The 17,787-nt window shown below is 46.6% G+C and overlaps 1 protein-coding gene across 1 annotated transcript; it reads left to right on the top strand.

The window, feature by feature from the left end:
• The first annotated feature begins 208 nt into the window (after positions 1-208).
• Positions 209-16,952, top strand: LOC142777289 (uncharacterized). Its single transcript, XM_075881602.1, has 3 exons — positions 209-354; positions 11,249-11,414; positions 16,516-16,952. Exons 2-3 carry the CDS (start codon positions 11,249-11,251, stop codon positions 16,851-16,853), a joined length of 504 nt encoding a protein of 167 aa, XP_075737717.1. The 5' UTR covers positions 209-354; the 3' UTR covers positions 16,854-16,952.
• The last annotated feature ends 835 nt before the right edge of the window (positions 16,953-17,787 follow it).

Here is a 17,787-nt window from a genome sequence, read left to right on the forward strand (position 1 = left end):
CCGCCTCGGTTGTTCCAGTTTCGGCCCACACGGACGACTCGTGAAACGGCGGAAGCCACAGGTTCTGTGGAGAATATATAGGATACCAACGCTATCCTCGCTTGTAGCGTAAGTTCTCCCCGGCCGAGTGAAATATTGCTGCAGCGAGTTCGAATTACGTCATATGCCACGTGATTGATTCGCTCATATCACGTGACTTCAGGTTTGGCTGCACAAGCACGGCGCGGGACCGTTGGCTTTGTTGGCATTCGGGGCGAAGACCTCGGACCGTTCGGTTCTTTGCTTGCTCCGCTGGTCTCTACCCGGTGGTCCGGATTAGCTGAGCCAAGCACATCGAGAGAGTCTTCCTTCGAGGTGAGTACCCAGTGTCCCATTAATGTCGGCAAAGGCAGGCAGCGGTGTCTGACGTGTTTTTGAAGCGGCTTAGCCGTGCGTAACATATCGGCAGGCAGCGCCTAGCCGCATAGGCCTCGAAGCTCATCGTACACTCATCAGGCGTTCTTCACTACTGGTGGTTAAAGCTATATACATTTCGAAAGAACTCGACGGGGCAGCCGAACATGTTCTAATCCATTAGCGCATGCCACCTTGCACGGTACCGGTTTTTTAGTGTGATACCAGTCATTTGTTTCTCAGTGCATTCACACGCTGCACGCAACTGTAAATGTCATACACGGAAGAACCCTTATCACGGGTAGCATTTTGGCTTAATTATCCCCTGTATTCGTTGGCGAACACATTATAGCACGGCGCGTAGATAGGATGCGGTTGTATTTCGTTTCCAAGCCGTGAAGTTCGTTAAATTCACTCGAAAATGTCTTTGCGTCAAGTGTTCGCCGCACCGCGCGCTCCACTCGCGCGGCGGCGAGGCGGGCTTTCTTGGTCACGTGACTTCGCCCTAGACGTAGGCGGCTAACGCTGCCGGCGGGACCGCGCGACTTCGTCGATCAGTGATCGCACAATTGTGGCATGGTGTTGAGCGACATTGCTTATATAGTATCGTGCGTTCGTGTTTTCATTTGTGAGTGACACCCGAACACTCGCGTAGTCCTATGAACGTTCGAAAGCTCGTCACGGTTCGAAATTATGGTGGGTTCGTCCGCGATCGGGGAGTGTTGCCATCGCGAAGTGGTCGCTGCGTGGGCAAGGTTCCTTTTGGCGTTGCATAAATGGTTGCCAGACTGGAAGGGTGGTTGTTGCCAGACTGTCGCTAAATTTAACCGACAAATTTTCTTGTGTAGTTGTGGCTTCTCCGTAAGAGTTTGGTGCTATCCGCGGTGCATTTTGCGAGTGCATGAGCGACGCTGGCCCTTTTAATCAACGGAATGAACCGAGCCTAGCAGAAGTCGAGCGCGGCGCTGCCGTGTAATTAAGAGGCCGTTTTAATTAACGGAATGAACCGCGCATTACAGAATTCGTTTTATTTACGGAATGAACCGCAGGAGGTGATGCGCTGCCTCCCTCCCCCTTACTTTTCTTTTTTTTTTCCTCTCAGCTGATCGTGTCGCGTCGACCGCGCGCTACGACGAGGGACGCTACGCTTCCCCTAGCTGTGTCAGCAAGACATATCGTTCGGACTCGTATATACATGTGATGAATAAGTGTTCCAAGGCTGGTTAATTAGGGTATGTCGGATATGCTACAGCTATGTACGCCTGGACTCGCGAAATGCACCACGGATAGCACCAAACTCTTACGGAGAAGCCACAACTACAGGGGAAAACCTTTTGCCAAATTTAGCGGCAGTCTGGCAACAACCACCCCAAAGTCTGGCAACAAACTTATGCAACGCCAAAAGGAACCTTGCCGCTGCGTGTAGCAACATGGTTTTCTGTATTCGTCTCGCCCTAGATAAGTAATCGACGTTTGCCGTTCGGCAAGTGTCCATTTCGCTCTTAATATTGCCCGCTTGATTGGTGAGAACGTATTTTGATAACGGTGATCGACTCCTTTGTCAGACTGCCGCAGACGTAATAGAACGTGCTGTTGGGGCTAGTTGGCGCTCTAAGTTGATGCCGTATTATGAAGTGACTTTGAAAAGTGAAAGAAGGAGGAAATAAGCGCAGTTCCGTTACTGCCTCTCTCAAGCGAGGGAACCTCCACAGTTCTCCGCAGGGAAGGGGGAATTGGAATTAAAGAGAGAGGATAAAAGAGGCAAGAGAAAGGTAGAAGAAAGGAAAAGCGCATTCGAACTGCGAGTGGCGCGCGCGCAAGAAGACCCGTATGCCACACGCAGTCGTCATTCCTGGTTTTGATGTCAGGTTGCTGCGAGGTCGAAGTAGCGGGCTCAGTCGTCGTGCTTCTGGGGACGGCGACAAGAACCGGCGGTTGTGAAAAAGCGCGCCGTGTCTGCGTCGCCGTCGAGCGCTTTTAGACGACGGTAGGGGCCGGCCGAGCTGTGGATGAGGGCGGGGCCGTCGTCGTTGTAGAGGAGACGACGAGCGCACTCGTTGTAGGACGAGGGGCGGCCTCCGAGGTCGCGTCGCCGGTACCGGCGAGCGCATCTCGGAAGGGGCGTCCTTTGATGATGGAGGCGTTGCTGCCAGGGGTCCTAGCGTGCTGCAGGGCTTGGCGGTGAGTCACGGTGCCGTCGGTTGAGGTTATGATGACCGCGGCCCTGTGATGGAGCTGCCAGGCTGGACAGCGCGGCTCGGTGGCAGGATGTTTCCCGCGATATAGTATATGCAGCGAAGGTGTGCTGCACACGATCCTGGGACGTGCTTGATGCCGCAGCGCAGGCACAGTTCGTCTCGGGAGCAGGTGGTGGTTGCGTGCCCGAAGCGGCCGCAACGGGAGCACTGCATGGGCCGGGGCTGGCGGGGTCGAACAGGGCGCCTTTGCTTGTAAAGCAGTATATCCGGCGGGACAGTAGTCCCAGCGAAGGTGAGGGTGAGGCAGTTGCCTCCGCGTACGCCGGACACAAGGGGCACAGGTGAAGCAATATGTTGTCTGCAAGGTCCTCAAAGGGGATCGTTGGGACCACTACAAAAACCATGCCAACACAGGTGTTCAGGTCGAGTTTGGCTCGAACCTTGGTCTCGCAGATCGTCCCAACCTGGAGTAGGGCGCTGGGATCGGTGGTAGGGTGGGTGTCGACAGCAACCAGGTTGCGCTGGAAATTGACCCGCACTCGCTGGGTGGCTGGAAACCCCGAAAGGAAGGCGGCAATCGCATCCCTCGACGCAGCCAGGAAGTTGGCCTTCTTCCCGACGGGCCGAAAGACGATGGTGGCCGCTGCTACGCCTGGAGTCCACACCGAACGTCAAAGCCTCTGAAAAAGGCAATCTGTGTCAAGGGCAGCAATCGAGCCCGCCTGACGCGACCAACTCCACGACGTCATCAAGCGGCGGCGCCAGTCTGTCACGCAACGCACCGCGAGCTCCCTCAGCCCGCGAGCCCGTTGAAGTTATCGGCACCGTCCAGTCTGGCGAGTCTTATGCGGGGGAACGTCACTCGTCCTTGGCTGGAACCACGCCCAGCGGCGGGCCCCATTGGAGGATTCCGACATCATGGCCAACGGCACTTCTGGTTGGACAGCTGGTTACTCCAAGAATCCACCCGGTGCCTATAAAAAAAAAACAACCCTGCCATGCGTCGCCAGCAGCTGACCTATGCGTGAGAGAAGCCTCTCGTCGGTTCCAGCCCCTTCGCAGTCGGCGTGCCCGGTGTCCTTAGCAGCGGCGAGTTCCGTGGCACCCATCGTAACCTCGTCGGCGGTGCGCCTCGTAACCGCGTGCGAGAGAAGACATCTCGGCTCTTCGGGTCCCTAAGCTGTCGGCCCCACGCCGAATTTGTAACGCCTCTATTTCTTTGCTGTACATAAACCTTGTCTTAACTCACCGTCGTCTCGTCCGCTCGTCTATCAGCTCTGCGCAGAAGCAGTCGCAAGCTGAGTAACACACGCTACCAAACGGCTGGTGACCGTGTCGGCGGAGTTCGGAGCAGCGGCGTCTTCGGGACCGTGTTGGCGTCGCCGTCTTTCGTAACACCGCACATTCACTCGGAGGAAAGTCGCTGACGACGTGGGGACTGTCGGAACGCGGAGACGTGCTTGGGGGCACGCCATGCTCACTGGGGGCGGACGCCGTTTGCTCGGCGGCCGCAGTAGTTGAAGGACGAGATGAGGAGGTGTTGCTGCCGGGGGGGGGGGAGGGGGGGTATCCCTCGCAGATAGCCACCGCCGTGGCAGGAGACGAGGAAGCTCCGGTGTGCACCTTCGCTTTGCTCGAAGCCGGGGAGAGGGCGGCAGTGTTATGGCTGCTGACTTTCTGCGGTTGGGTTTTCTTGGAGCGTGTCGGCTTGGATTGTGCCTGCTGCTGCTGCTGTGTTGGCACTGAAGGTGGTGCCGAGGCTGCCACGACGGCATCCTGCTGGGGTGTTTTCTTCCGGCTGCCTCACTGAGGCGCCATATGCAGCCCTTAGAAGGGCTGCGCGCTAAGAGCGCGAAGCAAAGATTGGGGTAACGACGGGAGCGCAAAAACACGCGTACCTTCTCAGTGGAAATCTCATCCGCCTCGTGTCGCACGAACTCTCCGAGCCGCTGTATTCTGTCCCCTTACTTTGTTTTGTCTACGTGCGGTTGCGTCCTTCACCGTTCATAAGGATAACTGTATTGATGACTCAGCATGAATGTGCTCTTCTTTTTTTTTGAACTAGAAGAAAATTCGGAGTAGTGTGTACTCCTCTAAAAGTACGTTGCGCTGCTGTCGCTGTATGCAAGACAGCGTGTGTGTGTTTAGAACAAATGTTCGACGCTTTAGAGAAAAAACGGAGAGCGGGAGAGCAATAAGCTGTCCCAGTTTGGAAAGACCAGCGTTAACGTGTTTTAAAAAAAGTGACTCATGATTTAGAGTGCTTTGTACTCTCAGTGTGGGAAAGCATAAACCCGTCCCGTGGGTCTGAGGCGTCAGCGGGTCTAGAAGTATACTACATCTCCTACAGAGTTAACGTGTGTTTACGAAAGGTGGTTAACGAGTTTGAGCACTTGGTACGGTGGGCCTCACACTTTATGAGGTTGTGTTGACAAGCATTTTCTCCATCGCACGAAGCGTCCTTTTTTTCTGTTTAGAAAAAAAATTATTGCCACAAACGTCAAGAACACTCAACAGAACATTTCCTTCTTAGACATACTCGAACGATGATGTCAAAACAGACGTCATTTACATGAACATGGATATGAGATGACGTTGAAAGAACATGTACATTGGATGGTTCACACAAACACAACCACAAAAAATACTTCCAGGCAAACAAGAGACACAAATAAAACATAAATATGTACATTTTGCATATTTACATGTTGGCATGCCATTTCTGCCGGCGCATCGACAGATCAGCCTACTAATACCAGGCCAGACGAAAGACAAGTTTCACTCGTCTCTCACAGACCGACACAAAAGGGCAAGACCAGTGCCGAAGAAATTCCTCTTCGCCGAGGAAGAAGAGCTCCTCTGACAAAACAGATTTTTTTTCTCGCACGGCAGGACCATTGCTATAGTACTGGGGTTGCGTCCGCACTGTTGGCCCCAGCGACGCGGACGGCTTTCTTCTGCGCGAGAGCATCATTTGTTTCTCTGGCGAAGCGTTCCGATCTTGCCTTTCCAATTTTCGAAATGGTCAAGTGAAACCGAATCGCTAGCGTCCAGAGAGTTTACTTCGCGTTAATGTTATGCTTTTTATTTGGTGCATCCATTATTGCTACATGCATATTCTCGGTGAATATGCTCGTGTGTGCGTGATGGCGAAGAGGACGAAGGGTTGCCTCCGCTCGGTCACCTGGGGTTTTTTAACGTGCACCTAAATCTAAGCACACTGGCGTCAAGCATTTCCACCCCCATCGTTAAGGTGGCCGCTGCACTATCGATCTCCCCTTTCAAAAATGTCTCCTCGGAACTCAAAGTACTAAAAAAAAAGAAACCTGTTAAAGAAAGACTTCTTTGAGAACCTGTAAAAAATATTAAAAAAAAAGATATTCATGATTGTGGTTCAATCTTTGTCTTCAAATTTTGTAGTGCTTACTAAATACCTGTCAAGCTCTATATGATGGTGGCCTGAAAAGTTTTCGACCTGATGTAGAAAAAGCATATGGGACCTTCAAAATTAGTTTTATTTTTCAACACCCTCTCTTCTCAATTCTACAGACTTGTTCTATCGGTGCACCAGAGCCAGGACTCTATCCTTAAAATAACTTCGTGGAAGTTCTGCAATGTACTCATCCACTGCAGCAATCACTTCTTTTGATGAAGAACATTGCTAACCAAAAAAGATTTTGAGTTTTGGGTACAGATGGTAGTCTGAAGGGGCCAAGGCAGAAGAATTGGGTGTATGCTTCAATAATTCCTACTTTGAATCAAGCAATTCAGCCATTGCAAGATGCCCTTTGTGTGCCAATGCATCGTCTTGATGAAAAGTCATTTTCTTGTTCTGCAAATCTGATGTTTTCTCACGAACTTTCTAATGTAATTGAACTAGAAGGCCAGAATTCTCTCCAAGTGTGGTTTACCCATTTTCAAGATAATCCCCTAGCGGACTGTCTTTAGCGCCTCGAAATACGGAGGCCATCACCTTTCTTGCGAAGGAAACTGACATGTCTTTTGGTACAGAAGACCCAGCGTCAGTCTACTGCTTTGATTATTGTTTAAATTCGGGTATAGAAGGTTCAATCAAACTTTCATCCATTAGTATAAATCTGCGAGAAAACCGCTGGATTTTTGTTACACAACTCCTAAGCATGCTATGACATCGTCATTTGGTTGCGTTCTTGCTCAGGAGTAAGGATACACGGCACCCATCTTGCACAGAGCTTGTCCATGTGCAGTTCATTTTGCAAGATGTGACACGTATTCCGCGGAGATGCCAACAGCCTCGGAAATTTAGCACTTCACTCTCCTGTCTGCCAAAACCATTGTGCATATGGTCAATCAATTCAGGAGTTGTTGCACTTTTTGGGCGCCCTTTGCTCGGGTTGTCTTCAATGCTCTCTCTTCCCCGCTTAAACGCAGCAGCCCCTTCTTGTTTGTGAAGTATAAAGCTGAATTTTGCTACTAAACATTTACAAAGCTTCAGTCAATTTCATTTGGTCAATCTTCCTTTGCAAAGAATTTTATGACTGCAAGGTACTCGAGCTTCTCGATACCTTTCGGTGCTTCACTCTGCATCTACTTTGTTCGACTGTCAAAACCAAACTACAGATCGGCACTAGATGGCATTTCATCTGACACTTGCAGAGACTTTTATGAACATGCACATGAGTGCGGCATGTTCTATGTAGTTACATGTATGCTTTTAGGGTTGAAGATGTCAGCTTTTTATTGCTGCGGCTGGTTGCTGTGGTATGGGTGGCATGACCCAGTCGTACAATGTCGCTTTCAACCGGGTTCCTTTAGTCTGAAGTTGATTCCAGTTTGCTATAGTTTTCAGGAAAAAGCTATTCTTTAATGCCCTAGTTTCTGTTAAACGTGGTTTCAATTTATAAGGTTAAGTGTGTCTAGTTTGTTGCAATGTAAAGGGATGAAGTTATGGCAAATCATTTATGATCAAGCTACCAGCCAATGTATTATAAAGGTATTTTATACAATGAACCTACCTTTCTCTGTGCCTAACGAGCTTTTCGGGTTTCATTGCTTATTCACTTATTTATATAGTGCAATATCTTCAGTGCCATTGAGGCTTTCACTGTCTTGCTGCAATGCTGTAAAGGGGAGTAATGCTCAGTTGTAGCTGCATCAATTGTGAATGCATTTAATTCAGCACTGGTCCTGTCGGTTATTTCTTCGTCATCAGTTGTAGTTCGTGCTGTTTTTAACTTTTACCATGTTTTACCAATTAGTCCGACAAAACACTTCTGGAATGCAATGACTGTTCGGAGTGACAAAATTTGCTTGCAGCATGATTATGAACAATTGTTCTATAAAAGTTATTCTCCATATACCTTGTTTAAATGGGCAGTTTCTTTTAAGTAATTCATAGTTTGCGTTTGTGATTGGTATATTGTTAGAAATTTTTTTATTTTTGTTCTTGAATGCTATGAAACAAAGCTTCCAAAGTTGTGACCTCTACTAGTCAACAACATTGTCTTTCGTAATTCCGTCTTCAGAAGTGGCACTGTTATTACCATTTTAGTTAATTTTTTTCAATGTGCAATAAGTGTGTGCAATAAATATGAAATAAATTTCATTTCACAGTGTATTACAATACTTGTTTTCGTTTGCATTTCTATATGGCAAACATTTTGTGCATTGCCAAGCATAAAAATCAATTAAAGATTCTGAAAGCTGCTTATAACTCATGTATGCTAACAAATGCTCACAGATCATCCTTCATAACCTCTGTTATACATAACAAAAGTTTTATGGTTCCCTGCAAAACCACACTGATGGACATAAACATATACCCTCATATCTGCGTGCCTGCAGAACCTCCCCGATGGATGCAAAAATATACTCGCATAACTGCCTGCGAAACCTCCCCGATGGAAGTAAACATTTACTCCCATAGCTACCCGAAAAACCTCCTCGATGGAAGTAAATATAAACTCCCATAGCTGCCTGAGAAACCTCTCTGATGGAAGTAAATATAAACTCCCATAGCTGCCTGAGAAACCTCTCTGATGGATGTAAATATAAACTCCCATAGCTGCCTGAGAAACCTCTCTGATGGACGTAAATATAAACTCCCGTAGCTGCTTGAAAAACCGCCTCGATGGAAGTAAATATAAACTCCCATAGCTGCCCCAGTAACCTCCTCGATGGAAGTAAATATAAACTCCCATAGCTGCCTGAGAAACCTCTCTGATGGATGTAAATATAAACTCCCATAGCTGCCTGAAAAACCTTCCCGATGGAAGTAAACATTTACTCCCATAGCTGCCCAAAAAAACTCCCCGATGGATGTAAACAAAAACTCCCCTCAATCCTTTCAAAAACCCCCTCTTAGAGGGGAGTAAATTTTTTACTCCCTATGGACGGAGTTTTTAAAACCCCCATCTGGGCGTGCGCTAGAGGACAAGTCATTTACTCCCATCTTGGCTTATTTTCGTTTACAGTGTATATTACTGGTGCAAACATGAGAATTCTGACACGCGTGTCATGTAAGAACATGACAACATACTACGCTCTTAGAGTGCTCGCGGCCGTTTCGCGAGCTCCACATATACTAAATTTCGTATCACGAGACGCGAATAGATGACGCAGGGAAATGACACATTCAAACATGATTATGACAACGAAGTCTTGTACGGCGTCATTTACCTCCACCTTGTAACGTTGCGCTGATTTTAAAGTGACATATCAACATTTCTAATTCGTGCTTCGCATACCATTAACTCCCACTGTACGTGAGATCTGCCATTTTTCCGTTAAACGTCATTGCTCACATCTTATAGTATAGTACACCATATTTTCCGTTTTTAAAGACAGTTTTCTAAACAAATGGTTCGTAGGCTTTTCAACGTTGTATCCCATTTGTAAACGGGGCGTCCGTCTGCGACATACCTGCTTCGTAGCGGAATTTGGAGTATTACAACTCGTTCGATTGCGCAGTACACAGTGTTCTGCGTGTTCGTATTTTTATGGCAGAGAGACGTGCGCTAATGCTCTTCACGCTGCAAGTGCAGCTGAATGCCTTTGTTTAGTAACACCGCTTAATATAGCTAATGTGAATGTTTCACTGATAAGTGTCCTGCACACCCTTATGCCGGTAACGAATTGAAATTGTTTGACTTGCATCTGACTTGATAGGACAATTTAGAATATCGTTTGCCCCTCCAAGAGAACACTCTATAGAGACTTCAGCTTCCCCGCAAACTCCAATGCAGGGAGACTACACGTAACCTCGACAACAGCACTTCGCGGGCCTCGCGGGTCGCGATCGCCGCACGCAATTTCGGGTTTTCGGCGTGCGGTTTGCGAACGTGAACGCCGACTCGCTTTACGACGCATGTGTAGTGGCAGCGACCGCACCGCTAAAGCTCGCGGTGCGGTATTCTAAAACTCCCTACTCAGTCATCTATTTTTGGTACCCTTCCTACAGGCTATTACGTTTCGGGGTAGGAGGAGAAATTTTAAGTTAATAAGTACAGCTCCAACTGCATAAACAGCGTTACAGCGTAACATCAATTATCTTATTACACTAAGGTTTTATTTGTAAAAAGTCTTCATAAAATAACGTATCTATGTTTTCGTTAGAAACTAAGTTCGTTATGCAGTAGTCAAACTTCATTTAGGCTACTTTTCTGAATATATGTAATAATCTCTACAAAAAAAGCAGTGACTGAAATGAGATGAGGTGAACGTCAGAACAAAGGAGAAGTTCAGCCATTGTTCTTATTACTTCGTTTCTTGCTGATAGTACATATCTTTAGACAATGGCAAAGACTGTAAGTAGAGGAATGAAGTCATCTGCATAGTCAATGAACAATTCACATCTCCTCTTGCATCGGTAATGCATTAAAATCTACTTCCTCAGTTGTTTGTAGTTTCGATTTGTGTTTTTTTTTTGTTAAAATAAACCAGACTATTTACATCTTATTCCGTATACTGAGTCACAGGTTTATCAGTGCTTATACTGATTCTGTGCAGTGGCCGTTTCCGAATATGCATCGTTGTTAGCTTGATTTCTTCTTCGTTTACTTACATGCTTTGAAAATCTGTATCAATATTTCTGTTGATTTATTAGTTGTTGGATGTGCAATTGTGTATGAACTGCTATGTAAATGGCTTGCACGAGGCGTCATGCACGTAGCTTTTCAGTGTTCTTGCACTCCACGATGGCGGATTTGGTGAGAAAGAAATCTCGTCAATGTGAAAACGGTGACGTCGCAGGAGCGTCTTTGTGCATGAACAATGAAGGCACCTGGATGGCGTGTTTTGATAACGCACTTGCGGCATCGCAAGCGTTGCGCATTTACAGGCTGGTGCTCCGAAATGGTGGTTTCAGTGACACCAACGCAAGCCCCCGTATATTGCAATGTCGTTACGGCCATGTTAGTACCTACTGTGGTTCCAGTCTAACAATAGTGGTAGGATACCAGTCAGACATGTTTGTTCGCCATAGTACCGTCTCCTCGGCACTCACGTGAGCCCACGAATTGTAGAACTGGCTAACCTCCCTGTCCTTCCTCTTTCAATCCTCCTCCTCCTAATGAATTGTATAAACGCATAAACGTAACGTTCATCGTAATTGCCACAGCAACCTCGGGTTTTCTGATGATCAATTTATACAAAGCAAGTTGTTTCTGTTCACTGCCCAGATGGCCTCTGTGGTGAAGAGGGAAGCCCCCGAGGCACCGTCGGGGCTTTCCACGGAATACCTAAAGAGGAGAAAACAGGGGACAGAAAGCGATCTCCAAAGATTCATAAAATCCGCCAGGAAGCCGGTCAATGAGCCCCAGTGGCCGAGCTGGTGGTCATACATCAGTGAGTCATTTATGCTGGCTTTGTTAGCGCGCGCGAAACATTTTTCTGTGAAAAATGTGCCGTCACTAAATTGCCATGTGGTCATGACAGTGAAGAGGACTCCAGCACCACTCGACAATATTGAAATCTGTTTGGGCTAACTTGTGCCCACGAAACGAAAAGTGAATTCGCAAGCTATCAAGGCTGTACATTAATAGCAGCCACAACAGCGTCGACATTCGAGCAATTCGAGCACTCTGGTAAGCAGTAAAGCGTGTCGGCTTTTTATTCCTGCGGCATGAGCATTTTCACCGTTACTCTTGTAGGCCGCAATAGTTGCAGAATGATTTATAACGTTCACGCGTGGTGCACGGTAGTCTTATTGGAAGATTCTAAGACAATCAGCTCGAAAAATTCCAGGCATGCAGGCCGTGTTTGCGGAGTGCAGTTGTCTTACCTGTAACAGACCGCAACACAACAGGAAGGACAGAATGAAAGCTTGCCATGAAACCGAAAAATACGCCGAGCTTGCGCGGAATGTGCAACACAGTCACAGTGAAAGCTAGAAGAGTGGCTTTTTCAGAGCCTTTTCAAAACGTTTATTGGGTAACTACTGCACGCACACTTGCTTGATATTCACTACGGAATTTTTAGTAAAATTTTTGGGTAGTAAGGCGGCATTTGCTATGCTATTTTACATCATTCTTCTGAAAAGAGCGCGGTGTCCTCTTAACACTTGCAAGGAATTTCGTGCCAATTGTCCATGCAGTGGCTGATGACGATGATGAATTATGGCTCAAGTGGGTATGCGCCACCGAACAGGGGAACAAGAACAGGCTTTTGTAATAGGTTGGCGCATCGGACGGCCCACTCGTTACGCTATTCGCATTGTGCGGCGACTGGTTGTTTTTCCACTGTTTTAAAACGCTTTATGAGTCGTATTAACACGATTGCTTTCCAGACATCAAGCCTATCTAAAGGAAGTTTGCCAACAAGTCACGCGCACCGGCGTAGCTCAGTGTTTTTTTTTTCTAATTTCGCGTGATGTGCCTACGGACGCTCGCGGCGGCGGTGGCGGACAACTGCGCGTGACGCGAGTTGTGATCTCAAAACAGCTTTCGTTATGAAAATCCGTTAGCAGGGGATATGTGTTCAACGCGACGTTTTGACAAGTATACTTGTCTTCTTGCAAACCCCACCACCACCGTTTACAAATTGCAGATGCGAAGCAAGTTATGTCGAAGACTGTGTCCGTCTCTCACTCGTTCCCGCGCCGTCCACTCCCCACTGCGCATTCGCGTGTCTCCTCTTCTTTCTTCTCTCTCCCTCTCTCTCCTTCAGGAATTCTCTAATAGGGAGCGGCGCGCTCGACATATGGTGCGTCAGCTGCATAATCCGCTGAGGACACCACAGAAGTTTCGCGGTATAAAATGACGTAGTGCTTCCGCTCGATCCTCTCCTGTACAACAGCGCGATGAGGGCCAACGTCAACGCCGTCGCCAGTGTCATCGTTAGCGCAAGCACGAACTCTCAACAAAGTACACCATCGTCCACTCAAGTCAACCATCTCCCCGCAGCTTCGCATCAACAAATGGTTCTCTTTAGCGGGAGATCGTACATTTTTTTCACCTGTATTAAGCCGGTTAAATTATAAGTGCTCGTGGAAATATCTGTGTGATCTCTCTGAAGACTGAATCGGGAAGCAGCCACATTGCATAGCTCGCATATTTTGGCTTATTAAAGTTTTGTTCTACTCGTAGGCTGAAGACGTGTTTTTGATAGGAATATGTGATGACTCCCCTCCCCTCACCTTTACGTACTCCGTGTTTCCCGGTCTTGTAGCTTGACGCCTCTGAGATGGGTCGCAATTCAAGAACCATTGAATAACTTCTATACACGGTGCAAAATAGCAGACTGCAAAAGAGTATTCTTTCTGAAGAGTTTTCGCTAGAAATAATCGGCTGGAAATAATCGGCTAATAAATTTAGGTGGCCTATTCTACTGGCAAGTAATATGAATACAAATATTTCGACAATCACGGTCTTCAACTGTTCTGAATGGGGGGGCTGTATTTAGATCTCCAGTACAGATTAGTTTGATTGGTTATATTTGAAAGATCGACATTACGGAAAAGCTCAAAGTTACGTCTTTCAAAGTTTACTTTTGTTTCTCATAGCATGTGTTCAATACCTGAATCGAAATTCGTAGTATAGCTGTGTGCTCTGACACTGTTTGCTTTGTCAGTAAACGGCTGCGTTCACTGTGAATGCACGTTGAAGACAGAGGCCGTTTCAGTATAAAGAACACATAGTGCCGGAAAAAAGCGTATCAGTGAGTGGGTACTTTTTTTTTCTAGAGGTTGAAGTTCTATGTAACTTGGCGATGCTTGATGTAGTGAGACTGCATTTCAATTCACTGAGCCACACTTCCATGTGCAATCTTGGTCCAGCATTTTACAAAGCTCTTGTTCCTGCTTAGTTTCTTGACCTATCATTCATAATATTGTGTATATTGTGAGCGGTATTGGGTTCGTGAAGTAATGGAGCCAAATACTTAAAGGGCGAAATAATCAAAAACGTTCAAACACACCAACCAAGTGGTAGAGGTTACCGCATGATGTGCTTCTCAGTTTTCATTAGGTGGGCATGCAATGAATAATCACCGTGGAAACGCTTAGCATATTGACAGAATAAGTTGCGCGTCCGCAGCAGCCATATGGACACAATCTGCCAGCAATGCGCAATGGGAGGCTGCGTCCGTACAGCTGCAGCAGACTCGCAACTAAATCAGTCTAACATCATTGACTAGTACAAAGGACGCACTTTAATATAAAACAACTTAGGAGAAAGAAAATGAAAGCGGAATGCAATGGAGCTATGCCTGATTATGACTTATTGTGAAGGTGCTATCTTTTTCAAACCTTTAGGATATCTTCTTTACTGGTACCGCTACAATAAATTTTGATAAAGGATGATAAAGAGTTCTCCACTCGCCGTTATAGCTACTGGCGGCTCTGTTTGACGCTCCGATGTTTAACACAGATATATGCACCATTAAGCGGACGGCGACATAGCCACCGTGTTAGCTCAGTTGGTAGAGGATTGGACGTGGTATTGGAAGGTCGCAGATATGGTGCCCACCCACGGCAAGTTATAATATATGCGAAGCATTTCTTAGCGAATTTCAGTGACTTTAAGAGTATCTATCTATCTATCTATCTATCTATCTATCTATCTATCTATCTATCTATCTATCTATCTATCTATCTATCTATCTATCTATCTATCTTGCTGCCTACGACTTTTAGCTCTTCTTGCCGTTTCGATAATGATATCGATACCAAACTTGGTAAGGCATACCATGACTACATGAGGAACATATCTGACTAGTCATAACATGACAATCATGACATGCATGTCAATAATGTCATGATTTACATTTCGTGGTCTTGCAGCTCTTGCGGTTGTTTCGTACACATGGCATGCTGCAAAACTGGTATGGTTTAACATGATTGCTTGGAAAACACAAGCGACAGACCACAACATTAAAATCATGATATGCGTGTCATGTAACAACATGACTACATGCCACGCTCATGATGAGGTCGCGGCCGTTTCGCTAGCGTCACATATACCAAATTTGGTAGTACAGTACGAGAATGAATGACGAAGGTATGAAACTGGTGCCAACATGATAATCACGAGATGCGTGTCATGTAACAACATAACTACATGCCACGCTCATAATTCGCTGGGGGCTGTTCCGCTAGCTTCACTTATACCAGATTTGGTATTACAGTACGGGAATGGATGACCAAGGTATGTGACTGGTGCAAACATAATAATCTTGAGATGCGTGTCATGTAACAACTTGACTACAAGCCACACTTATGATGTGCTCACAGCCGTTCCGCTAGCTTCACATGTACCAAACTCGATATTACGTGACGCGAATTGACGACATAGGTACCTGACACATCCAAATATGATATCACGACATGCGTGTCATGTAACAACATGACTACATGCCACATTTATGATACAATCACGGCCGTTTTGCTAGTTTCCCATATGCCAAATTTTGTATTACGTGATGCCAATGGCTGACGAAGATATGTGACTGGTGCAAACTTGATAATCATGAGATGCGTATCATGTGAGAACATGACTACATGCCACTGTCAAGGCGCCAATACATTTTGACGTGACGCGGTGCGCGTGCTCTCCGACGTTCATTTCATCGGGTCACGCTGGCGTTCCCACGCCAGGCACCGGTCCTTCCATATACTCGCGGGCGAAGCCGCGCTACATTGCTATGCGCTTGCGTGTTTCAGTGCGTCCGGCGTCCCTCCGTCACGAAAAGAGGGAGACGCAGTGTTGTCTTCGGCGCGCAATGCCGAAATGCAGCATGTCGCATTTCGCACTGATTGCCGCCGGGCAACGCCGACGGACGCTGGTCGGGCTTGGCGTCCGACTGTAGTGTGCTCATGTTTTGCTAACGTAGCATTGCTGTGCCCAGCATGCGCGCGCGTCAACGCTACTTTGGAGTATATTGGGCCCTTCATGATGCGCTCGTGGCCTTTTTGCTAGCTTCACATATACCAAATTGTGTATTGCATGTTACGGGACGTCCATGGATGATGAAGTATGTTACTGGTGCTAACATGATAATCCTGACACACGTATCATGTAAGAACATGGCAACATATCATGCTCGTAGCGTCCTCATGGCCGTTTCTCTAGCTCTACATATACTAAATTTGGTATCACGTGACGTTAATCGATGACGAAGGTAAACGACACACCCAAACCTGATACTCATGACACTGAAGTCATGTACGGCATCATTTACCTCCACCTCGTAGCGTTGTGTTGATTTTAAAGTGACATATCAACATTTCTCGTTCGTGCTTCGCATATTATCGATCGCAGTGTACGTGGGATCTGTAAATTTATTTTTCATTCACTTTTATTTCTTTCCATTATTATTGATATGCTGCTAATGATATCTGCTATGTCTTCCTTGGCATGATTGTTAGATCTCGTGAATGATGTGTCTAACAAAGAAACTAGCCCCTAATTGTACTCTTCTTTTTTTCTACTTTATTATTGACACGCTGCAGGTAAACGGCAATCCCAGGAGAAGCAAAAGAAGCCGAAAACAGAGCCGGCTGCGGGCAAGAGTGAGTCCAACGGCTGCCCAAAGCCTGTAGCCATCAAGAACGAGAAACCTAAGCAGACTGCGGATGACGGCTTCGACACCTGGTACCGCTGCGATTTGTGCGATAAGCTGTTTGCCAAGAAGCTCGAGCTGGAGTGGCACCTGCGCGAGCACACGGGAGTGCCCCCCATTCTGTGTGGTCTATGCCCCATGAAGTTTCTCAACGGGCGACTGCGGACCGCCCACCACACCAGACACCACGGGCTGAACTCCAAATGGAAACGCTTCGACTGCGACTAAGTGTACGGGGCTAGTCTATTGTTTATTGTCAAGTCTATTTTTTGTCAAGTCTATGTTAAAATCAAGTCTATTGATTTCTAATAAAGACGCAAGTCTAGTAAACGCCACTGTGTATGTCATATCTGTGAACACACATGTAAACAAATTAACCACGCTAGCAGAAAAAAGCTGAAATTAAAGATATATTTCAGCACACTATTTCGTTGCACTCTGTAGATTGGATAATTAATCTCTTAGAGTAAAATATTCGGAACAGTGACCAACGTAGCAAGCACTTAGCTGTATCTGATTTCCTAAATGTTTTTCTGTAGTTGTAAATACGTAAGCAGCAGCTACTGCAAGAAGTGCAGTCGGTGCCACACCAATAGAGCAAGGAAGGGGGGGATTTCGATCCTTAACGGTGTAACCCATAGCCGAAGTTTCTCTAGCCTTGTTCTCAATCGCAGCACAGGCTTTTCTAACTTTCTGGTTCAGAGAAAAGAGAACATTGGTGTCAAAACTTCTTGCTATTTTCTTATATCGACGAGACAGCCGGTGCACATAAGCCATGACACCATATCTTCTGGGCTTATCGACTGGTTCGCCGGTTACCACTTGGGTGGATTGGAACTTCTTCATTAATATTTCTGAGGCTGGCACAAGAACATGCGCAAGGAACCCAACATTGTTTAGTGTACGCAGGATTTTTCTCTTTTTCAGGGCAGAATGTAGGGAAATAATTGCGACGGCATTCTAATAATCTTGGAATGACTGAATGTGTTAAGAAGAAGAGATTTTTTGGAACGCGGTGAGACTCACCAGCAAACATGGTCATTTCGCAAAAACAAAAGGAGTTTCAGAAACTGCAAATGATTGTTACTCGTAAATTCACAGGTGAAATTCAGCCCAAACACGAGACGACGGCGTGGATTTGCTGGTGAAAAAGCATCTGAAA

Source organism: Rhipicephalus microplus, chromosome X (genome assembly GCF_043290135.1).
Source record: "Rhipicephalus microplus isolate Deutch F79 chromosome X, USDA_Rmic, whole genome shotgun sequence".
In the NCBI taxonomy this organism is placed as follows: domain Eukaryota; kingdom Metazoa; phylum Arthropoda; class Arachnida; order Ixodida; family Ixodidae; genus Rhipicephalus; species Rhipicephalus microplus.

Coding starts and splice junctions, on each gene's coding strand:
- LOC142777289 (XM_075881602.1), top strand. CDS start 11,249: ATGGCCTCTGTGGTGAAGAGGGAAGCCCCCGAGGCACCGTCGGGGCTT. Junction 11,415..16,515: donor GAGCTGGTGGTCATACATCA/GTGAGTCATTTA, acceptor GACACGCTGCAG/GTAAACGGCAATCCCAGGAG.